The sequence below is a fragment of the Suncus etruscus genome, chromosome 14 (assembly GCF_024139225.1).
Source record: "Suncus etruscus isolate mSunEtr1 chromosome 14, mSunEtr1.pri.cur, whole genome shotgun sequence".
NCBI lineage: Eukaryota > Metazoa > Chordata > Mammalia > Eulipotyphla > Soricidae > Suncus > Suncus etruscus.
Genome location: NC_064861.1, coordinates 36,933,051 through 36,958,832, shown reverse-complemented (window position 1 = coordinate 36,958,832; position 25,782 = coordinate 36,933,051). Strand labels below are relative to the sequence as shown.

The window sequence follows — 25,782 nt, the reverse complement described above, 5'->3', positions numbered from 1 at the left end:
CTGCAATTCTCCATCAGACTAGGCAATGTCTGTACTCCAAAGAGCCTCTTAATTTCTGAAAATCAACCATAGCAACCACGGCACTATGCATTTTGAATAGATTAACTGCATATGGTGCAACTTATTTGGTGGATCATATAAATATATTTGCAATACTTAGTAGATTCAAAAGTGATTGACTAAGTCCTTACTCTCAAGAGGTACAAATAATACAGTCATACCTAAAAATATTATTTTATACGCATTTTTTTCACTGTTAAATATTACATAGATGCCATTTTAAGTGTTTGATGTGTTATTTTTAGACACTATATGGTATTACACATATGGAATACTTTCTTTGTTCGTACATGCTTAGTTTTTTGAGTTTTTTGGAATGACAACTGAGGCTTTGAAGAACTGCCCATAAAGAGAAATAAAATTGGCATGTCTGCTGTGTGTGCAATAAATGTATATGGATAACTAATAAATGGCATTTTATGTGGATGGTCACAAGCTGGACTCACACGTGGCTAGCAGCTGTAATTCAGAATACTTTCAAAGTCTTTAATGACTTCAAATCTGAAATACTAAACCAGAAAATTTTAAAATGACAATTTTCTTGGCTGGAAACGAGATACATACAAAGTTGCATATCTTCTAAAGAGTATATTAAATGCTTTGAATCTATATTTAGAATTCAAAATCATATACTTTCTAAGAATAAAGAAGACTAAAAAATAAATAATAATATACATAATTCATAAAAATGGAAAGGAGATAGAGAGTCTTAAATTCTGGCCTGGGGGGTTTGTAGGATTGGCTAAAGCTAATTCATTGGTTCTTGCTGGAGAAGCGCAATGGAAGTACTGATGAGCCACAGCATACTTTACTGGCTACAAACACATTCTTATTTATTGGCCACAAACACATTTGATTGCCACGTAAGTGTTCCTGTGAACTTTGTAGGAAATAGATATTGAAGGAGAGATTTTACAGAAAATTCCCATCATAATAAAAGCATGAGACAGGAGTTCTCAGATCAAATGAAATGGAAAGTTTTCATTTATCCCAGTATACACTCTGTACATTTATCTTATTCTCTATGATTGCTTCTGTTTTTTTTACACTTCACTTATACAATTAGGGAGTCTGGAATAGAAGCCTAGTGTGTCTTTATGCAACTCTTGTACATTACTGAAACATATTAAGCAGAATTCTCCAGTTCCAATTCTTTCCAAATCAATGGTTATATAAACAGCTCCACTGTTCTAAAAGTCAGTTTGTAATTCACAAAATTTTTGTTTCAACGGATTGAAATTTTCTGGAACTAAGTCTGTTAAATACTCTTTTGAGAGATAGTCATCATTTATTAAAAATGACAAAAAGTTAAAAGAAGAGTTTGTGGGGCCAGGGAGTAGCTTATTGCACAGGAGTATGTGCCTTGTATGAATTGCAAACTGAGTTTGAACCCCCCCCCACACACACACATAGTCCACAGTTCTGAACACTGAACTGTCCAGCCTGGCTGTGAGAGTATCACTGGAAGTGTTTGGGAACTCCTGCCAAAAATAAGGTATGTTTGGTGTATTAGACTAAGAATTTGGAGCAAACTCACCTTCACAATTCAATCCAGTGGCATCAAGAGAGAAACCTCTCTGGCATTCACAGCTGAAACTTCCAGGGGTGTTCTGGCATATTCCCTTTACTCCACAAAGTGAAGGCTGAGAACCACATTCATTGTTATCTAGTAAAGCACAAAGAAGGAGAAGGTCACCTTTCCTAGCTACTGGGAGTTTGAAAACCTCAATTTTATGGTGTAAGAGAATTTTAGGGAAATAAGTGAGGATTCACTATCTCATAAAGGGAAAAGTGGTAAGAAAGAGCTGTTTCAAGAGATGAAAGAGCATATTTTGGGCTGACTGAGGACATAGCTTTAGGTAATAGAGACTGAAAGTCTTGTAATGTGTGTGTTTGTAACATGAAAAAACCTCAGCATGTTCATTTGCATGTTCTAAATTACAGTAAGTCTTTAATCATATTTTATCTGAACACACATGGCTTTATTTAAAGGAAATTGAACTGCACTGCTTGAAATAAGCCCACTGTAGATGTGTTTGGATGATATGGGCCCTTTTTCTTTTGAACAGTATTCCTTAGCATAGAAAAATATATTATAGCAATATATTACATCACTAGCCATAAGGTTGGCTTCTACATAGAAGTTCTGAGATATTTTACTATTTGAAGTACAATTTTTATGCATCTAAGCGAAGTTTATGATTCTCCCCACCCCCCCTTATTTTGTCTTACCAATGCAAGCAGTGTGATGCTGTGTGAAACCAGGTGGACATTTACAGGTAAATCCTCCAAGGGTGTTGACACAGAGGAATTGGCAATTGTGCTGCTTTGTCTGACATTCATCAAGGTCTGTGGAAAAGGGAAACCAACACATAGAGTTTTCAGGCATGTGCTCTATCTCTCGAAACACGGGTGTGGGAAGCAAGTACTTTTAGTAGAATTATGTCTAGATTTTTTGCTGACAGTCTAGACTTCCATATTATTGTGGAAATCATTTTCTCTTCATATATTAAAGCAGTATAAATAAATATTGCTGTTTAAATAGGATGGTTATTTGATATCTAACAGTTTTCTTAGAATAGAAATTGATTCTGTATTCTCATAAATTGTAATCAAAGCTAACAGCCAAAGTTTTCAATTCTTGTGCTAAATGGAACCAGAGACAATATAAGAAGTAACTCAAAAGAGTTAACAAAATAGCCAACTTAAAGCCATTTTATTTTTTTTAACCAGAAAACCCTCCTTTATTACACTGAGAGGTTCCCTTTACTCTTCATCAGGGGAGAGAATATCTTTATATGATTTTTGTCTCATGGGCAATTGACCAAGCTCATCCTTTGAAAGTCTTATCCAACTCTAAAATACAAAATACAATTCAACAGAATATTTTCAGTAGCTGCCTTTTTTTTTTTTTTTTTTTGCTTTTGGGGTCACACCTAGCAATGCTCAGGACTTACTGCTGGCTCTTTGTTCAGGTATCATTCCTGGTGGTACTCTATGGACCATATGTAGTGTAGGGATCAAACCCAGTGAGGGTATATATAAAGCCATTTTTAAAAAGGATTTTCAGAATTAAATGAGTCCACAATGATTTTAACAAGTAGATCGATAAGAAAACAAAATGTTTTTTTTAATTATATATTTTTTATTTTTGGAATTTCTAAAAAATAAAACCTCAGTGTTTTGAGAATGACCTGCATTTCAAAGTAAGAAAGAAATTTCGTCAGATCATTAACTTCAGGTGGAGTAAGTTTACTTAAAAACCAATTATGTGGGGTGGAAGAGATCATAGTGGACAGGGTGCTTTCTGTGCATGCACATGACCCATTTCTATTGCTGGCACCTCATAGGTCTTCTGAGCCCTTGCCTGGAGTAATCACTAAACACAGAGCCTAAAGTAATCTTTGAGCATTGGTGGGAGTGGTCCAAAAGCAAATGAAAAGACAAACAAAAACAAAATTGTGTATGTGGTTATAGTACTGGAGTTACTTGAACTAATTTACTTTGACAAATAAGTAAATGGATCCATTCACTTCCAATCTTCTAGGAGAAATGTGAAATATAGTTTAGAAAAATGAAATTTTATATATAACACAACAATAACTTATTAGTTATTTGTTTAAATTGTTTTCACATACCAAAGTATTCTGTTTGATTTTATTTAATTTTAAATATGGATGTATTTGCTCTAAGTACACACCCATAGCTTAGGTTTGAATTCTGTCTGGCTCCAGAATTCTTCCTTGAACAATTTCCCGTGGTCATTAAAGGCGCTCTGGGACGAGGCTGCACATATATGCCCTACTTAGCTTCTATTTGAGTCTCAAAAGAAAGAGGAACAAGGGTCATGGAGTCAGGCTGCTTGCTCACCTTTGCACGTCTTCCCATCCTCTTGCAGGATGTAGCCCCGAGGACAGGAGCACTGGTAGCTCCCTTCAGTGTTCTTGCAGATAAAGTTGCAGGGTTTTGGGGACTGGGAACATTCATCAAGATCTAAGTCAAAGTGACATAGAGAGTAAATTCTGAGTTAAAAAACGCAATTAGGTTCTTTTTTCCTTCTAAATTTTCATTTCATTTTTTGGGGGTGAAATGGGGAATGGTAGATTTTCATCTTTAACTTAAAATGAAAAGACACCAGAAAGAAGAACCCACAGAGCAATTTTTGTCAGGTTACATACCAATATACTCTGTGGAACAATCTACAGAATTTGGATAAAATATAAGAATATCTAGACAGCCTTCTGGGCTCATGAAAAACCCACTAAAAATTCCTTAGACCAATGTAGTTTTGGTTTACAATTTGAAAATCATGAACTTAAAAGTCAGGATTTCCTCAATTATGTGGATGGTGGCAGCAGCCTTCTCACACCCAGCTAAGGATCCACAGATATGGGAAAACTCCCGTGGCCCCTCAGACACAGTTCTCTCCACTGTTCTCAGGTCCCATCTAGATGCCATCAAGGGATTTTTTCATATCTGTCTTTTGGCTGGTTCATATTTTCTTTTCTTTTTTTTTAATGGAAAGCTTCAAGAATTTGCGTGTCATCCTTGCGCAGGGGCCATGCGAATCTTCTCTGTATCATTCCAATTTTAGTATATGTGCTGCTGAAATGAGTATGGTTCATATTTTCTTAACTCTCCCTGCAAACTGGGCCCAGGCTGGCCTAAACATTGGATCAGAAAAAACAGCTCTTTTCTCCTCTCTGGGCATAGCTTTCTCTTTCCAGGTGCCCTCCACCTACTACTAAACATTTTTTCTGCACATCTAGCACTGGTATAACTTTATGGGCACTGTTCACTTGGAATACATCTTTGTATTTTTTTGTATTATTTGTATCCAACCTCTCAATTTCTGTGAGTTGGGATTAGCTCCAAAGCACCACTAAGGGTTGCCCAAAACAAAAGAATGACAAATATGAATTTATATTTTCAATTAGATGTTAAGCATTTAATGCATATCTTCATAGCTTTTATATTTTAACTGCACAATTTAGACAGGCCACCTCCTTTCTGCCAGGACTCTGAGAACTATCTCAATTTCCTCCATAAAACTTAACTATAGAGAGCACACAGGAGGAGTCTTGTGAATAGTCATTCTCTATTAAGCTCAACCAAACCAAATGCTGACAAAGAGTTAATTTGGTTTCAACTTAAACCTTTTCATGCTTGTTATTCAAATTGTAAGTTGATGACATGAAAAAAAAAGATTCTTTTTTCTTCTTCTTTAAATTAAACTAAGCTGAATGTTTTGGGAAGATGCACTATAAGTCAAATTCCCTCCTCTTCTCAACTGTTAAAGAGGTTTGACGTTGTTAAGAAAATGAAACTTAGAAGAACAATAAATTGTAAAAATATAGACAATTTCTGTATTAGAGTAATTTCTATACTGGAAATTTTAGATGATGCATAATTGATGTATATTATGTCTAAATAAAACAAAACCCTAGCAATGAAGAACAAAAAATTAATTCTCTTTTATTATACAAACACAATCACAATTAAAAAGCCCGTCTCATTTGTCAAGAGAACAATAGGGATACAGTTTAATATCTGTGAGTGAGATCTTAAGCTTTACATGCAGGCGCACAGTTTCAATCTCTAGCACCACAGAGTCTTTTTAACACAGAGAGGAGCAAACTGGGCTGTGAGTTGGGATTAGCTCCAAAGCACCACTAAGGGTTGCCCAAAACAAAAGAATGACAAATACGAATTTATATTTTCAATTAGATGTTAAGCATTTAATACATATCTTCGTAGCTTTTATATTTTAACTGCACAGAACATTGTTTTCTCACTTTATTAGACAAAGTCACGGACAACTACTGTGTACTAATAATCATATTACTGAGAGGAACAGAATGATTTTAATTGCAGATTTGGAATAATTATACTCTACAGAGAATAAGTGCCTTGTAGGAAACAGCTGTTGAGAACTGTACCCAACGCCGAGATGCCTCGCTTACCTACACATGAGGTTCCACTGATGTCAGTAGTGTAGCCAACCTTGCAGAAGCATCGGAAAGAGCCCACGGTATTGATGCATTGACCATTGGTGCAGAGATTTGGTATCACCTTACATTCATCAATATCTGTGACCAGAAAAATCCCATCCCAAATATGATAAATTAATAACATACATGCATGAATAAAATTTGATCAGCGGAACTGACAAGAGATGAATGGGATTATCGGGTAAGTCAACATTCCTACTAGTGCTAAGATCACTCAGATGAATGACAACAAGGAAGCAAAAAAAAAAAAAGAAAGAATTTTGGGTTGGGGATATGGAAAAGATCATGCTAAGGAACATATCTTGTATTTAACCCCAGTTCAATCCTCTTTTCCACATGCAACAGTATAGGATCCTTGGGTGCTAGTACTGAACCACTGACACCACTGACCAGGGAGTGGCTCCTGGATGTTCTAAGCAGCACTTGGGAGGCCTTTATCCACCCAATAATTGGAAATGCTGGGAAGATATAACAAAGGCAAACAATGCTGAAAGCTCTTTTAGGTAAATTTTGCACTGTGAACTATTTTGGGGGAGAATGAAAGCAGGTTTGATAAAGAGAATGTTCAAGATGGTGATGTAGAAAAATACTGGACCTCTGCCAACAGACATGATAATTTTACAAGGTTTATGGGAGTAATTCTGTTTTAAATAGCAGGATGTCTTCTGGAAGCTCAACTAATTTGGAATTTTGTGGAAAATTCTTAAGGACTGATGCATGATTTATACTCCTGTTAAGACTTTGAATAAAGGTTTCTAGAAAAAAGTAATCATGCATAATATGAACACATGTATACTTTGTAAGTGATGAGAGAAGATGGTGCTTTTAAGGACATTAGTATTTTGGCTGTATAAAACCCAGAAATTACTAATTATCAAATGTGTTGGTTATTCATTAAAATAAAGTGAGTTACTCTGTAAACTCAAACAAATAAGTTATGATTACTTAAATAAAGCAGGTACAAACTGGAGTTACACACATGACTTTGGGGTAACAGAAATTTGTCCCATTATTGGGCCCATGACTTAAAATGAAATTGATTTGGAGCTGGGGAGGTAACTCAAGAGGCAGAACAGATACCTAGCATCAATAGGCCTTCAACAGATTTCCAGCAAGCACTGAATGACTTTTTGCACCTTCATCCCCAGTTCTTTCAGGAGTAGCCTTAAGTCCCGAAGCAATGCCAGGTGTTTTATTTTTTTTTGGGGGGGGGGGAACCACACCTGGTGACACTCGGGTGTTACTCCTGGCTATGCGCTCAGACATTGCTCCTTGCTCAGGAGACCAAATAGGACACTGAGGATCTAACCTATGTCTTCCTGGGTCAACTGTGTGCAAGACAAACAGCCTATAGCTGTGCTATCACTCTGGTCCATATATTTTTTAAAGGCTGTGACATCGGGAAAATTGTTAATTTACCTTTGTAGTTCCTCATCTGTTAAATGAGAATAAAAATTGTACCTAATATAATCTACTGAAAGATAGGAATATTCTTTTTAATCTCTAAAGCATTAAAAAGTATATATAATTATCATATATTAACAAAATAAACATAATACATACATACATATATTATACTATTATAATTATTGCTATATTAAATTTTTTATTTTCCTTCAATTAATCTGAATGAAGTCCACCACATTGAAAACAAGCACAAGCACCACCAAGTCTTACCCCTTCCATCAGTGGTATATCCAGGACCATGAGGGCAGATCTTTTTGTACTGGGCAGTTCCAGGAAGAGGACAAAGCTCACACTGATGACCCCAGCCTCGACCCCCATCACAGCAGCACTCAGACTTTGTGACAAGATTGCGGCTACTGGATGACATCTGACACATGGTCTGCAGCACCTCAGCAAAGCAGAGTCCCTGTCGATTGTCTAAAAAGGCAGCAAACAGTGAGATAGGGAGACAAAATTGAATTATCCTGGCTTCTCAATGAACAGGACAATCCACACTTTCCTGTTTGAGAGTAATATTTTTCAGTTTTTTTTTTAAATAACTTTTTATTTAAGTGAATAACTGTGAGGTTATTGATAGTTGAGTTTTAGACACCAATTCTACCATAGGTGTCAACTCCCATACCAGTGTTCCTATACTCAGTCACCCTCCTAGCCACCTGCTTCTTCCTGTGACCATGACAAGTTACAAAGTCTGGTTGCGGCCTAGGCCTCATGTGTTCAGTGTTTTAACAGTAATTTTTAAAGGTAAGAATTCTGTTATGTGACACTCATTTCCCAAGAGAGATTAAGGATTAGAAAGTTTTGTTGGAGGGTAGATTCATAGTGATTTTTATTCATTATAGAGAGCTTATTAAATTTGGCAGGAAAATGATATTATATTCCAGAAATACTTATTTTTTCTAGCAACTGGTAATAATTAATAATAATTTGTATTCCTATAAATCCAAATAAAAGTTGAAATATTTCCCTTTAATTGAGAAAATAAGTTTCAGAATTTGGGACATTGGTGATGGGAATGTTGCACTGGTGATGTCCTTACATGACAAAAACCCAACCACAATCATGTTTGTAATTAAGGTGTTTAAATAAAATATATAAAAAAAGAAAAGCACATTTTATAATTTTTGTACATATTCAATTTAACCAATAGTGTTTTCTATATTGAAAAGATTTTCAAACATTCCTATTCAGTAGATATTTTAGTACAAAGGAATTTCTCTGAAGTAAAGAGGAAAAATATTTTAATAATATGGAGTTATTAGTCATAATGAAATCATATAAAATATTTTCCTGTGTAGATTTTTGCTTTTGAAAAGACTGATGATTAGTAATGGCCTAGACTGAGGACAACAGGATATAAAATATTTTGTCATGACTAAAAGTTTCTAAGACATCATCTTGAAAAACTATGATGTACTTGAAACTGTTTTTATACCAAATTGTTTACTTTAAAATTTACTACTCCATACTTTCATACTTGCTCATAATGAACTAAAATAATTTACAATGTATGCATTTTAATGTAATATACAACATAACTCTGAAATTTATATTTGCCACAAGAAAATATCTTAGAAACATTTTTTATACATAAAAATTAACCTTCATTACATTTTTGAAATGTGGGATTTAATATCATTAATATAACAGAGCTTACTTCACATGACAAATATTTTCTTTTTGAATTAAATCATCCCCTGAGCTAAGTTTTACTAAGGTTACGTTTTCCATAGAGCTTAATTAATCTTAATTTTGAAGAAATATTTTAAGGTAACTATTTATATTACATATGCATCTGCACACAACATACACCTACATAATATATCATTTTAATAGATGGTGTACCTTCAGAAACAGGCATATGGATTTGAGAATTTGCTTTAGCAGACAAAGGTATCTATACACCACTCTTCTATGATGACTTCATAAAACAGATGTTTTATTTACCCAGAAACGCATACTTGCATATCCACTTACCAAGACATTCAATTCCTGAGGAACTTGATTGAAATCCTTCATTACATTCACATCTATAGCTCCCAATAGTGTTGACACAACGCCCATTCTCACAGATTCCTGGCTTGGTCCTGCATTCATTTTCATCTTTAGAAAAACAAGTGCAAAAAATAAGCAAAATTTATACCGTAAGTTAAAGATTGTTTTATTTATTTTTTCTTTTTCTTTTTTGATTTCTGGGCCACACCCAGTAGTGCTCAAGGGTTACTCTTGACTCTGTGATCAGAAATCATTCCTGGCTGGCTGAGTGGATGCTAGGATCAAATCTGGGGTTGGCAGCATGTAGGCAAATGTCCTACCTGCAGTGCTATTGCTTTGGCCTCTAGACATAGTTTTCTAATGGATTCTACTTGACTTAAAATATCTTCAACAAAATTACAATATGATGGGATACTGATCATTTGAACTTTATCCCTCTTCCAAGTTGCTTCTTCTTTATTTTTTTCCTGTTTAATAAAAGGAGCTTTCTTTTTTTAAATTTTACTTTATTTAATTCAAATCAGTGTGATTTACAAAAATCATTCATAGGTGGATTTCAGGCATGCAATGTACCAGTGCCAGCCCCACCACCAGAGTCGACCTTCCTTCACCAATGTTCCCTGAGTACGTCCTATCTCACCACCCCTTGGCCCACAGCCTGCCAGTATTTCAAGTTTAGATTGTTAAAGTTTGGGTCTCTTGATTCCATTTCTGTTGGCTTTGGCTTGGATATTTACTTCTGTCCTTTTTTTTTGGTAACACTACCATTGTACCTGAGACAGCTTGACTCCTGGCCCCATTCTTTTATATTTGTGTTTCTCCTCTTCAACTTAATTTCTTTCCTTCTCCTTGCTATACGTTGGGGCGGCGGGTGTTTGCGACAATTCCTATTTAGACCATTGCATTTCTTCATGCAGTTATTCTAAATACCACATATAAGTTATATCATTCTGTATCTATCCTTCTTTTGGCATACTTCATTTAATAATGTCTTCCAGTTCCATCTGTGTTGCAGCAAATTGTATGACTGCATCATTCCTTACAGCTATATAGTATTCCATTGTATATATGTACCCCATTTTCTTGATTCACTTCTTTGTTTTTGGACATCAAGGTTGAATCCAAGTTTTAGCTATAATTTGGACTATGCCTGTTGGTGCCTAGGACTTACTCCTAGCTATGTTCACAGAACCCTCCTTGTGGGGTTCATTCAGGGAAGCATATTTGGTGCTGGGTATAAATGTGGGTTGACTATGTGCAAAGCAAGTTTCTACACATTGTCCTATATCTATTGCTCCCAAGTTAATTTTTTGAAGTCATTTTCTGCTATCATTTATGTTATTTTTAATTTTTTTTTTATTGAGACCTGTAGGGAGCTTCTTAGAACAGGCAGAATACTTAGTTAAAAGAGTTTCTTAGAACTGGCAGAATACTTAGTTAAAAGAGTTTCTTAGAACAGGCAGAATATGGGCCCGGAGAGATAGCACAGTGGCGTTTGCCTTGCAAGCAGCCGATCCAGGACCAAAGGTGGTTGGTTCGAATCCCGGTGTCCCATATGGTCCCCCGTGCCTGCCAGGAGCTATTTCTGAGCAGACAGCCAGGAGTAACCCCTGAGCAACGCCGGGTGTGACCCAAAAACTAAAAAAAAAAAAAAAAAAAAGAACAGGCAGAATACTTAGTTAAAAGAGCTTCTTAGATCAGGCAGAATACTTAGTTAAAATGAAGGACCTTGTGACTTTGCTCAAAGCAGGTAACCTCAGAAATTAAATGTAAAACATTTAAAGTCACTTTATATCCCACCTGCAGGCAACCTTGAGAAATTGAATGTTAACCATTTGACTTAAAAGTACCAAACAGAGAGCCATAATCAAAGCAGGTAACCTCGAGAATTAAACATTTAAGGTCACCTTACTTGTATATCCCATCTGTCGAAGATAGGTTCCATTATCAGTTCATCCTGACCTAGTAGAGACATGTGGGGAGCCTAGCTGATGAAACCTAGAACACAGGACACCTCAGTAATTCCTAATCTGGTCACCCACGTGACCAAAGGCGCCCATGCCTTGAGAACAAAGGAAATAGACAAATACTAAAGTAATTCAAAGCAGCCCAATACATCCAGCCAGAAAGAAATATATAGAGCAACTTGCCTTTGTGTTAGCAAAAGGTTGTTAGAATTACAGCTGATGTTTTATTTGTGCTTGCTGAGTGGAATTTATAGAACTCTGTTTGAATCTCATGCTTTCAAGTAAAACGTGCTCTCTACCTCTTTGCCCCTCCCTATTACCTGCCCCAGCTTATGCTAATGAATGCTTGTAACTGTGAATGGTGGAAAACTTGTAACACCCTCTGACGTATTTCAGCCCTTAAAAGCTGATTCCCCCCTACAATAAATCCCTTTTTGAACAGCATGCGTTGTCTTGAGGGCTTCTCTTACTAACTTCTCAAGTTCTTCTTTACAGGTCGGTTCTTCTCGGGCAAACCCGCGAATAACTAGCAACCTTCATTTCCACACCCCCGCGGGTCGGGGGGACCCCCACGGGAGGTTGCAGAGACAGATCTCATTATCTACACATTCCATCTCATTTACTAATGGATCCTGTTATGCCTGTTCTATTGGTACGAGCAGAACTATGCCCACAAAAAATATATAAGCCGGGCCTTGAGTTTCAATAAATTGGAATTGGATTTGGATCCGAAATCCTTTTCCCACTTTTGTCTGTTTCCGTGTCTGTCTTTGTCTGTCTGTCTTTGTGTCTTTGTGTTTGCATCTCCCTTCAAGAAAGAATAACCACATCTAAATGGGTGTCCCTGCAGGAAGGGCACCCACAGAGACCATTGTGAATTACAAGTCTTTCACAGTTGTATTTCAGGCATGTAGTGACAATGAATTAAGGCCATTCCCACCACCAGTGTAGACTTCCCTCCACCAGAGTTCCCAGCAGACATCTCATACTTCCACCCTTAGCCCCCTGGTCTACTAGAGTAACAGGTCCATTTTGTGTTTAGCTTGTTAGTTTTGGTCTTTTGATTGTATTGTCATTGACTTTGGCTTGGATATTTAGATCTGACCATTTTTTTTCCCTTGATGCACCTGAGACCACTTGGCCCCTGGGTCCCATCCACTTATTTTTTCTTCTCTCAGTTTTTAGGAAGACATAGAAATATGAGACAGCACAAAATTATACATGTTCTAAGGTTCTATGAAAAAGGCAGGAGACCCTATCTAGAAGGTATAAATAATATTTTTTAAAAAGGGGGTGTAGATTTGACAAGTTTTTTTTTTTCTTAGGTGCAATAAAGTTGGGGAAATTAGAAAGAAAATTCCTTTGGTCTAAGAGATCCATGTGTTACTATCTATGAAGCATACTGTCATAAGACCCATTAGAGGCTCTAGGCATGTTAATTGTCCATCCCCAAGGTCTTCCTCTATATTCCCAGGAAAAGTTATCATAGTCAGTCTTCTGTAATTAGAGATTGCCCAAGTTGATTTTTAAGAAAGCCTTCTTCCCGTCCTTTCTTTCCTGCTCTAACCCATCCTCCCTCTCTTGTAGATATGTGCTAGGCTTAGAAATGGGTGGTGAGAAGAGCGAGCTCCTTCATACTAAGGATGTTGAGGCTTAAATGATAGGCTTATTTAGACTATGTGAGGCCTTGAGTTTACTCTCCAGTATCACATGATCTATAAAAAGTTTTTAGATCAAAGCCTTCTTTTCCCTCAAGTACAATGTTAACAAATTAATTCTTCCTCAACAGTATTGTTAAGGGGTTGGAGCAGTGGCGCTGAGGTAAGGCATCTGCCTTGCAAGTGCTAGCCTAGGACGGACCATGATTCGGTCTCCTGGCATCCCATTTGGTCCTCCATGCCAGGAACTATTACTGAGCACTTAACCAGGAGTAACTCCTAACGTCAATTGGTGTAGCCCCCCTAAAGTATTTGTTAAACAATACTTCTCATTTATTATTTTTCTATTTATAAACAGTAAATTCAAAAAAATAAAAACAGTGAGTTACTAGAAAGATAGTACAGTGGACAAGGCACCACATAGTCCCCCAACTACACACAGGAGTGATACATGAGAGCAGAGCCAGGAGAAAGGCCTGATTATTGCCAAGTATGAGCTCAAAGTATTGCTCCCCAGTACTGCTGTGAATGGCCTGTTAAAAATAAGATATGCATTTGAGTTAAATAATAAAATTGAATAATAATAAGATCTGATTTGAGTATAAGCAAAGGTGCAGTGCAGTATTTTAGGGCTAAGAATTTATATATTGCTGTTATTTTGGAGCGTGGTCAATAAATCTATCAATAAAAGCCCATTTTATTAATAGGTCACATATCTTGACCCAACACAATGATTTAATATTATAAAACTTTGAGGCTTTAAAAATTCAAATGAGGACTAAACACTTCCTCGATATTTTACTATATAATTTCTATTGTGTCTGCATTCTCATTTCCAAAATCTATATCTGACATTAAGATAATAATTCCCTCATCACTATGCAATCTAATCCTACATCCTCACTTTTGACCTTTTGTCCTTTTTTAGCAACTGAATTATGTCTGGTTTTACTCAAAGACTGAAGTCTGAATTACTTTCCAAGACTCAGCCATTCTTTCACCAATCATTCTCTAAGCATACATTCCATAGTAATTTCCAGTAAAACAAAACAAAAAACTTACTCAGTAACTTGTTACCTACTCTTTTAGCTACTGCCAATTTTGTTCCATTTCAGAACAGTGCTCTGGTACTTAGTTCCTTTAAATGTGTTTGTAAATGGGATTTAGACAGCATTTCTCTTCTAGTTCAATGTTGCATACAGAAATAAAATAGGTTTTTGTATATTAATTTTGTAGTCTAACACTTTTCCACACTAGTTTATTGTTTCTGAGAAATGGCTAATATCCAATAAATACAAGGGACTTCCAGAAATCAACAGCAAGAAAATAAATATCCTAATAATGATGGAAAGGAGCTAAATAACTGCTTCTCCAGACAAACAGATGCCCATCAGGCACATGGAAAAATGATCATTGTCATTTATTAGTAAAAAAAAAAATCAAGATGACTACAAAATATCACCTCTCTCAAGTAAGAATGATCTATAGTTAAATTTAGCAACAAACATTTAGAGGAGTTTAGAGAATAAGAAACTCTCACACATTGTTGGAGGGAATGTATATTGAAGAGCATAAATTTTTCTTAAAACAGTAACATCCAGGGAGATAGCTAAAGGAGAGGGAAACATACTTTGCAGGTGTTAGACCCTGAATTTGAGCCTTCAGTGTTTTGCAGCACCCTTAAACATTGCTGGGTGTAACACTGGTGTTTCCCCCATTGCTGAGAAAGTCCCTGTAAAGTAAAGATCTACAATATGACCCCAAACCTGACTCTTATGCATCAAAACCCACAAAAACACGTATTTAAAAGACTGTACACTTATGTTTACTGCAGTGTCTACAAGAACCATAGTATAGAAACAAGCCAAACAGTCAATGAATGAAGAGTGGAGAAAGAAGATGTGCTATGTACATATATAATGGAATATACTGAGGTCCTTTATAAATATGAACTTTGTCTTTTGTGGCAACATGGATGGAACTGGACACAGGATGATCTTACACATATGTGGGAAACAGAGGAGCAAAGCAAGAGACAATGACAAAATAAAAAGTAAACAGCCACTGGATTCAGACAACAGAAGTGAGACTACTTTAGGCAAGGAAATAGGAGTCCAAAGAATTATTTATGGAAAAGATACTGAGACTTCGGTTAGAGGTATGGTTTGAAATTGTGCTTCTGAAATATTGCCTCTACCAAGAAATTATAAAAGAATATATATTAGAGATAATGAACGAAGTCTATGATGAACTGATAGAAAATTGGATGAAGGAAATGCTATAAATAAGAATTCTACAAAACACACCATACTTTCCCCAATTACCTCCAAACTAATCATCAAAGATTGTTGGGTGACATTAGATAGAAATGTTTATATTCTTTCAAAATCTACAAAGAACTTACAACTGAACATCTTCAGTATTTTTTATTTTCAAATTTTATATGATTAAAATCTATTTTCTACAGTGTACATGTTTTGACTCCTTGAAACCAAGATTACTTCATTCCTCTTCTGCTCTATTTCTAAAACCTTTAGTGAATGGGAGTGAGGGAATACATTTTGTACTATCTCCTTTAGATCAAAGCCTTCTTTTCCCTCAAGTACAATGTTAGCAAATTAATTCTTCCTCAAAAGTACTGTTAAACAACATTTCTCATTTATTACTTTTCTATTTAAAAACAGTGAGTTACTAGAGAGATAGTACAGTGAGCAAGGCACCACATATGGTCCCCAACTAAACACAAGAGTAATACGTGAGAGCAGTTTGAAGAAAGGCCTAATTATTGTCAAGTATGGTCAAAACAGAAAAATAAAAAAAAATGGTGGGTCATATTATATTGTAGTCAAATTCTCATTACTCCTTACATTTAGAGTTTTCTCTATAGAATCTTTAAATTTTCTGCATAACTTCTTGATTCTTTAACCTGCAAAGTTTCTAGTTTTAATTTCACGTAAGGCTTTTTATTGGTAATTCTGTTGGGATTCTACTTTCATTAACTCAGTCTTACTAATTCTTTTGGTGACTTTATTTTCTTTATTGACATTTCTAAGTATTTTATTTCTACACTTTAGCTATTTGTAAAATTGGAATTTCTATTGCAAAAATTTTTTCACCATATTAAAAAGAAACTAAAAAAATCCCAGCATAAAATGTTCTACAAAGATTTCTGAACTCTTTGTAGACAATTTTACAAAAAATTTTTATAGAATTTTCAGTTATTAGCATGTAATAGTAAAAACTTAGAAAATCAGTAAAGTTCTGGAATTTCTGTAGCAGTTTTTAATAAAAATATAAGGGCATAAGGCTATATTATTACATTATATATTACATGTTATTATGCTATAAATTATGTGTATATTGGTACTAAGAAAAATTCTGTTTTTAATATTTAAATGATTAGCTTTATTTTTTGTAAAGCATAGTTATGCTCGTATAGGTGTATCATTTTTTGACTAGATGTTTAAAATTATTTCAAATACTTCATAACAATTATTTTATTATAAAAATATGAGGGCATAATTCTGTCTAAGCCTTTTATTTGAAAAGCAGGTTTACAGACAGTCTTCTCTTCTGCCCATCTCTATGGCAGACTCCTTTCTTCTCTCTCTCTTTCTCCTCTCTCCCCTTTTAGGTACTGTGGTTTGCAAATAGTGTTACTAAATATCACTTAATTTCTTCCTATTTCTTTTCCAGAGCAATCACTTCAAATTATTATTGTCATAGTGGTCCTCTGTCTTTTTTTTTCCTTCTCTGTCTTAACTGTACTTTCCACCCATAATTTCTTTTTTTGGCCACACCTGGTGGCTTTCAGGGTTTACTCCTGGAACTGAGCTCACAAATCACTCCTCGAGGGACAATATAGGATGCAGGCAATTGAACCCACATCTGTCCTGGGTCAACCACATGCAAAGTAAACACACTACTGCTGTGCTACCACTCTGGCTCCCCAACCATTATTTCTTTAATCTTTGTGTATTATTCTCAAACTGTGTTCTTTTAAATACCTTGAAGATGAGTATGGTCATTTTTTTTCCTGCCTTTCCTTTGACTCATTTCACTCAGCTTGATACTGTCTATGTATAAGCAAATGTCATGACTTCATTTTTTTCCTAACAGCTGCCTAGTAGTCCATTGTGTGCTTTCTTTATCCATACTCATCTGTTCTTGGGCACTTAGGTTGTTTCCAGGTTCTGGCTATTGTAAATAGTGCTGCAATGAACATAGGAGTGCAGAGGCTTTTTCTGCATTGTAATTTTGGGCCTCTAGAGTATACTTTCAGGAGAGGATCTTGGCAGCATTTTTCATAATAGGCAAGATCCAAGACCAATAAATGACCTAAATGCCCATTTTCAGATGACAAGGAAACTTCATACAGGCTCAAAGAAAGTGTTACTGTCACAAAGGACTAGGGGGAGGCATTATAGTCACTTAATCTAGTGATATGGATGTTTTTAAAGACCTAGATTAGCACTGCCTTGAAAGAAATGGAAAAATAGCTGACACAGTTAACATGACTTGCAAGTGTATCTTAAATGTATTCTGAAGCATGAACTGTTGAGGAAGTGAGACCATCCCCGCAGCCTTACCTATGCAGCCTTCTCCATCAGGTCTCCTGGTCATGCCTGGAGGGCAGAGGCACATGAAGGTGCCAATCAAATTCTTGCACATCATGCCTCTAGATTCACAGTCATGCAGTCCTTCAGCACATTCATCCAGATCTATGAAATATTTTTAATAAGAGAAAAAAAAAAGAAATCCTCAAGAGCATGATATAAGTTAGATCTCCTAAGTAAAATCTTTGGTCTCTTAACTTTTGAATTATTTTCTTATCATGTGCCAGAGAAATGAGGAACTCAGTCCTGTTCAACAATTGTCTATATTCTAGATTTATAAAGCTTTCTGCATTACTTCTAATTATATGAAAGAACAATCTTTGCATTAATAAAAGCCCAACAATCCTGGGCATCTGCACTAAGTTTATCTTTGACTTGACTAACTGGACCATCAAGTGTCTTGTTATCTCAGCATAGAAAGGTAACAGCAAAAATGTAGTCAGATACATTTCTGTAAAGTTCTAAAAGGCAGATAAGACCTATGAAACCATATTACCTTTCCTGTAGTCTTACCTTTGCACATCTTTTGGTCTTCCCTGAGGGCATAGCCAATGGGACACGTGCATTCATAGGATCCAAAGGTGTTCATGCAGCGGAATGCACAAAGCAGGGGATTCTGGGAACACTCATTGATATCTGACAAAGAAACAGGCATATGTGTGCTTAAATTAAAATTTTAGTTTTATTTTTTTAAATAAACATCACTACATTTCTTTAACAGCAGCAGATGAAAGATTATCCACTAATACCACAGTATGGGACACTAGAAATTACTTCCTGACAAAAATAACAATACTTTGTTATTTTGGTGAAAATATAAAAACAGCTATCTTGGGTTGTCTCTAGTAGTTAGCTGTAACCTGGTAAGCAATACCATATATACTTGAAAACAAGCCGAGTTTATAAGCTGAACTTGGCATATAGTCGGGTCATACAGGTTATCTGATTTATTGACTGCACACTGAATCAAATGCACATAGGCTCCAGTTGTTTTCTGCCATTTGCTGGAGGGGGCAGTGCTTCAGTTCAGTCCACAAGTTGCTGCTAAGCTGAAGAGGTAGGTGGCTGAACTGAACTGGATGGCACTGAACTATTTAACCCACAATATTTTGCGCTTTGTATGAGCCCGAAAGCAGTGATGATATCTGTGAACTCAGTGATGATGAAAATGTCTCTGCTGATACCCTCAAATCAGATGCAGCTGAAGCTCTGTTTGGACATAGAGATGATGATGAAGAGGAATTCAATTCTGAAGAATTTTAACCTTTGTGATTTAGCTTGATTAAAAGCTACGGTTTTCTGCAGTTTATTTAAAGTTTTAAAGTTATTGCTGCTAGTTTACAATTTTTCTTTAGCAATAAATATTGAAAAACATTTAACCTACTGATTCCTTAATTATTATAAATTGTTTTGGGTATATATATATATATATATATATATATATATATATTTTTTTTTTTTTTTTTTTGGTTTTTGGGTCACACCCGGCAGTGCTCAGAGGTTATTCCTGGCTCCAGGCTCAGAAATTGCTCCTGGCAGGCACAGGGGACCATATGGGGCGCTGGGATTCGAACCGATGACCTCCTACATGAAAGGCAAACGCCTTACCTCCAAGCTATCTCTCCGGCCCCTGGGTATATATTTTTATTTTTGAAATTACCAGTGGCTGCTGCATTTTCCACCTCGACTTATACTCGAGTCACTAAGTTTTCCCAGTACTTAGGGTAAAATAGGAGGGGTTGTCTTATACTTGAGTATATAAAGTAAACTACCCTTTCTTCCACTGAAATTACCCTGTGTTTGGTCACAATCCTAGTTATCCATGAAGCAGCTAAATTCAGTAGAAATAATTTTTAGTTTCTGTCCTGAGGAATTGGGGGAGGGTTCTTGGATACAAACAGTGCTTCTGAGGAATAAAACAGAAGGTTCCTCCAAAGGATATGGCTAGAGATGGGGAGATACTATATATTGTTTATAAATATTGTCATAAATCTGTTCTTTTAACTATGCTAAGGGAAAGAAAAAATGAGAAGATATTTAGAACAATATACATCAAGACTGAGACACCAAATCTCTCTGGCAAGAAAGTAACACTTAAGACATGCAGCACTTGCCTTCACAGTTCATCATGGGTCCTGGCTCAAAGCCTTCATTGCAGTTACATTCAAAACTTCCGATAACATTAGTGCATGTGCCATTTCCACATGGATTACCAATTGAACATTCATCAGTATCTGACAAAGAACAAGAAGACATAAAATTTGGAAATGTTTTATTCTAAGCATCATTTTTCCCCCACAAAAGGAGGTGTTCAAGGCAACCCAGATTCAGGCTTACTTCTGATTCTGTACTCAAAGATCACTCTTGGGTTAAGTTTGGGTTATTAAGGTTTGGGGTGCAGAGCCAGGAATTGAATTCAAGTCAGCTGCATGCAAGGCAAGAATCTAAGCTCTGCATAATCTTTCTGACCCTGGAGACGTGTTAGTTTAAAGAAGCACACCAGAGATATTCATGTGGCTCTCACATATGTGCACAAACTGTGGAGGATTTACCAGTTATTATAGCTGCTTTGGCCTTGAACACTAGCTGACTACATTGCAGAGAACTCTGTTGGGCCCAATTTTACAATATTCTGACCAACAGACTGCCACCACTGCTCTAAAAATCACAACTATATTCAGGAATATAGTCTTTTATTATAATAGTGGACACAAAAAGTCATTACGTAAAATAGATTTCCTTGCCTGTTGTGGGTTTTCTACCTGTACATCTCTGTACTTGGTCTAATGTATACAGAAGTGAGATAAATTAACTTAACTTAAATTAATTAACTTAAAAAAACTTAAATTAAGTTTCATATAATCCAGGTCTTCTGGAAAATAAAGGACAATAGAGCCTTCAAAACTACTTACCCTAGCTCTAGCTCTATAAATCCCACTCTATGGGGAAGAGAGGTGTTGGAGAGAGTTTTGATTAAGTAAGAGAAATAGAAAAACTTTAGAATTCTGCAATACGGAGTCAACACTCACCCACACAGCGTACTCCAGTGTAATCAAGGTTGTAACCCATGGGACATTCACAGCGAAATGACCCATCTGTATTAATACACTGACCATTTGAACAAATGCCTGGGCTCTCAAGACATTCATTAACATCTGAAATACAAAATTTCGTGTGAATTTCCTCACATACAAAGATGCATCAATAAAGCACATAGGCTAAAAGTGCTAGTAAGAGAGAATATACAGAATATCATATAACATAATATTGTATGATAGATGCAATATTGAGCATTGATACTAAGCTATTATACAATAAATTAGTTTAATTAGCATAATTAATAAAATAAATGTAGGATGATAGAATTAGAGAAAAGATACAAATTTAAAAAAAATACATCAACTCCCACCTTCACGTGTATCATGAAGACTAGGTACAGTTCCGTGGCCATATGGACACAAATCCTGGAATGCAACTACAAAAAAATACATTAAATTTCTCATAACCGAAGACTCTTATATAAAGACCTTAAAAACAAAGTCCTAAATTATCACACTAATTATGTTTATCAGGGCACCTGGACTTTTAGAGGTTGCTCTATAAAATATCTTCCATGACCCTTTGCTTTGTCAGCGATGAGCAGTAAAAAAGACCTTGGCTTGTCATACACAGAAATAAGCCTTTGACCTAAGGCCAGTTTTGAGCTTTCTGGGAACCACCCTACCATTCAGAAGCACTAAGACCTGTGAAACTGTTGGTCTTTTCCTGCAAACAGCTATTTTACTGATTCAGTTTCCCAGAATTCTATAGAAGATTCCGAGAGCAGTTACATGGGATAAAAAACCCACCTGGGACTGCTCCAGCAATTCTGAATTTAATTTGCATTCACTTCTGGCATCTCTTATTCCATACCTCTCAAATTCACTAATTTGGAATCAAGTAATACTAACCTTGGGTGGGAGCTTGGAGGGGGATTGGAATAAAATACAGGCTAACTATCTACATAGATTTATGCTAAATACAAAATCAGAAAGAGTCTGTTGGGCCAGAGTACTCAATGAACCATCAAAACTTCTTTTTGAGGAGATAATTCCACCCTCAAAATTATGATAAAGTTACATAGTCAAACTGCCATATGCATGCTCCAACTAGTGCAAAGTGGTGTTTCATGCCATGACACTTACCTTCATCATCTTTGGGGCAGAGTTCACAGGGGTCCCCCCAGCCCTCTCCTGGCATTTTACTACAGCAGCATTTTGCTTTTGTGGTGTTGAAAGCTTTGGGTACAGAACACTTCCCGTTTTCAAAGTTTGTAAAACAGAAGCTCTGGCGGGTATCTAAATAAGAAAGCAAACTTTTTAGAACTGTTTACTGATCATTGAAAAGATGAGATTGTTTGTATAAATTCTGTTTCTTACCAAATATATCTCCCTGTTAAAATAATAGGATATAGATTATATTACAGTTTGGACAGCTTGGAGTGCTAGGCAGAAGGATCATGGGCTGGAGTACATGTTTTGCATGCTGGAGGCCCAGGTGTCATCCCTAGCACTGTTAAAGATCTGTTCTTTAAAGTCTGGAAATTGGCAACTGTTCAAACTGGTCAACTCTACAAATAGGACAAATTGACCTGTCTATACATTATTTTAAATACTTTTCATAATATGCTTAGGTAGTATAATTTTAATTTTTAGTTTTTGTATCATACTCGGTAGATCTTAGGGATTACTCCTGATTCTGTACTCAGGGATTACTTTTGGTGGGATTCAGGGGACTTTATGGGATATAGGATTATCATCTGGGTTGGCCACTTGAAAGGCAAGAACCCTACTTGATGTACTATCTCTCCAGACCTCTGATAAAGGAGATTTAGAAATCAGCTCCATCCATATTAAAATGGCTCATATTTACCCATTGTTACATTGATTATAAACAAAGACCATTTAAGCAATCTCTAGATAGCTAAATATAATATCAAAAGTAAGTCAAACACCACTACATCAAAATACTGATGTCAGCAACCAAGTGAAATAATGTAAACAAGGGTTTTTTTTGTGTGTAGTATTAGAAAAATAGAATGGTGATTCACAACACCTTAGCTACTACTGTGTATACTTTTGGAGACATACATTTTTAACTTTCAGGTGATAATTTTACTGCAGACATGTGTTCTGGAGTGACAAATACCAACATGATGCTTTATTGACTTGGCTTTGAATTTTCTAGGCGTTGATTTTGACAGGGAACCCTTCCCAAAGCTCACCAAAGCATCGGCGTCCATTATCAGAGAGTACAAAGCCGGGGGGGCAGATGCACTGGAAGCCCCCTGGAGTATTGGTGCAGGAACCAAAGAGACAGATGTTGGGATCTTCATCACATTCATTTATATCTGTGAAATAGTGGGTAATTTATTTAATCAAAGTGCTAGCAAATATTTAGAAATTATTTATTTGGCCATTTGACAGCAGTTCATTAGCCACAGGTTATTTAATATGCAATGAGAGATTATATTATATGTAACTTCAAAAATCTCTTTTGAAAACCAAACTATTATTAGATCAGAAAGATAATATCTGATTCTGACCAAGAAAATGTTTCAACTCCCTGTTTTTGAATTCAAGGGGAAAGCAAGTATCCACCTGCTGACCTGCCAGGGAGAGTTTAGCCTTATAATCATGGCTGCCTCACCATGCTTCCACCTCCCATTAGATCCCTGATTCTAATGCTACCTCCTGGCAATCACTGTTGAAATCTTGATAGCATCTTGATTTCTTCTCCACCTTTTATCCTCTTTAAGCAATAGCACATGGCCTATATAAACCTGTCTCCTCAGTACATTCAAATGCAACATTACTTCCATGCAGCTCCACACTAATTTGTACATCTGCCTTCCTTCTCTATTCACATTCACACATTTCTCTAAAGCAGTGTACTTAATGATATGTGCCTGTATTGGGAGATTAATATTATCCTATCTCACCTTATTCCCAATGAGTCTCTTAAAATAAATTAACCTTCCTTAAAGTAATGTTCCAATTTTTCTCACTGACAGTGCTTTATTTAATGACATGTCACACAGTCCCAGGTGCAATAGAACCAGTCTCCACAAGGCCATGGTGTGTGGTCTAAGTTGCTAATAGACTTGCAGCTTCTGGTATATATTAATTCTTGACTTATACTTTCAAAAATTGAACTGCATGAGTCATATCACATTTTTTCAAAGAAACATTCCTTCAGTGTCTCCATACTGACAGACTAAAGGAGAAAGCCAGTCTTTGAGCCATCCATCCCTTGTCCCTTACCACATGCACAGTGAGTTCTCAATAGCCTCTTCTCTTCTGGCTCTTTGATTACTAAACTTCTACACACACACACAGACACACACACACACACAAACAAACAAACAAACAAAACCAACCTTTGGTGACATACACATACATATAACAATCAATCTTTGGTGACAGACTTTTTTCCAACATGCACTCTCTCCTCCCTTCTATTTCCTTTAACCACAGACTCCTCCTGAAAACCCACACTCAGATCAAAGCTCTGAGTTTCTCTTACTGGGTTATCATGAATATTCATAAATAGGTATACCACTCTTAGGGATATACCCTAGGACCTCAAAAATACAATAAAAAAATCCCTTACTCAAACCTATATTCATTGCAGCGATATTTACAATAGCTAGACTGTGGAAACAACCAAGATGTCCTTCAACAGATGAATGGCTAATGAAACTGTGGTACATATACACAATGGAATATTATACAGCCATGAGGAGAGATGAAGTCATGAAATTTTCCTAAACGTGATGTACATGGAATCTATTATGTTGAGTGAATTAGTCAGAGGGAGAGAGATAGACATAGAATAGCCTCACTCATCAAGTTTTAAAGAAAAATTAAGACATTATTGTAATAAGACCCAGAGACAATAGAATTAATGGCTGGAAGGGCCGGAAGGACCAGCTCACAATTTGAAACTCACCACAGAGAGTGGTGAATGCTGTTAGGGAAATAGCTACACTAATAACTGGCATGACAATGGTAAAGAATGAGAGAAGTAGAATGCCTATCACGAATACAGGCAGGGGTGGAGGGAAGTTGACACTGGTGGTTGGATTGGCCTTGATTCATTGTCTTTCTGAAACCCAAAGATGAAGGAGTTTGTAAATCACAATAGTTTTAATAAAATATTAAAAAAATAAAATAATGTCTGAAATTAATAAAATTCAATCAAGCTATCACTCGCTTTTACTAAAAGAATAGGTAGACAATGTGACACAAGAAACATGGGCATTTTTTTACCCGCCCCCCCCCCCGAGTGAAGGACACAAAGGAGTATCCACAATACAAATTATGTGATCTAAAAACCAAATAAATTTGATGAAATATAAGTTTCCTTCAGTCCTGCATATTTTACTCCTTAGAATGTAAACAGGAGAGAGTTGTATCTTGTTGACAGGGTTAGAATTTTTTTCCCTGTTGTGTAACACCAAGGTAAAATGACTGATTTAGCAATCCTTTCATATTGAAAGAACCACAATAAAATGTGGGTGCTTCTGAATTTCACTAAGACTGTAAAAATAATTAGTGTAAAATAAGACAAAGAAACTCTAGGAACAATGCCGTGCCAACAGGGGAGCCCCTTTTTATGTGGTTACAATGTTTTTGTGCATTTAAAGACTTTCCACAGAAACTATCTACTATGACAAGTGGATTAGTATTTTCTGTTTTGACATGGTGCATTCCCATGGGATGTCTTAATAGTATTGTCAAGATTTCCTGCTTCCCATTTCTAGGACTCTAGACACCTTTAATAGCTGTTTTAAAATTGGTTGCCAAAAAACACAATTTTTGTAGACACTCTTTAAATTCAGTAGAAAGTCTGTTGACATTTGGAAAAAACATTAGAGTTCACTGAAAATTTTCAGACTAGTGTACTATTACTGTTCATGAGAAATCTCACCTTCCTCAGTGTTTTCTTCTCATCACCTCACTTCTCA

General features: G+C 36.1%; 1 protein-coding gene and 1 non-coding gene across 2 annotated transcripts in view; both read right to left on the bottom strand.

Moving 5' to 3' along the window:
- The window catches only part of FBN2 (fibrillin 2), a 287,333-nt gene that overhangs the window by 16,124 nt on the left and 245,427 nt on the right, over positions 1 to 25,782 (bottom strand). The window contains exons 49-61 of the mRNA XM_049786704.1: positions 23,038 to 23,163; positions 21,959 to 22,111; positions 21,184 to 21,249; positions 20,804 to 20,929; positions 19,889 to 20,008; positions 18,288 to 18,410; positions 17,748 to 17,879; positions 9,516 to 9,641; positions 7,749 to 7,955; positions 6,024 to 6,149; positions 3,931 to 4,053; positions 2,293 to 2,409; positions 1,598 to 1,726 (exon numbers count right to left, since the gene is read on the bottom strand). Of these exons, the coding sequence (XP_049642661.1) occupies positions 1,598 to 1,726; positions 2,293 to 2,409; positions 3,931 to 4,053; positions 6,024 to 6,149; positions 7,749 to 7,955; positions 9,516 to 9,641; positions 17,748 to 17,879; positions 18,288 to 18,410; positions 19,889 to 20,008; positions 20,804 to 20,929; positions 21,184 to 21,249; positions 21,959 to 22,111; positions 23,038 to 23,163 (1,674 nt within the window). The remainder of the gene's footprint in view (positions 1 to 1,597; positions 1,727 to 2,292; positions 2,410 to 3,930; positions 4,054 to 6,023; positions 6,150 to 7,748; positions 7,956 to 9,515; positions 9,642 to 17,747; positions 17,880 to 18,287; positions 18,411 to 19,888; positions 20,009 to 20,803; positions 20,930 to 21,183; positions 21,250 to 21,958; positions 22,112 to 23,037; positions 23,164 to 25,782) is intronic.
- LOC126029188 (U6 spliceosomal RNA) lies at positions 4,572 to 4,678 on the bottom strand. Its single transcript, XR_007502838.1, has one exon. It is a non-coding gene; the product is annotated as a U6 spliceosomal RNA (small nuclear RNA).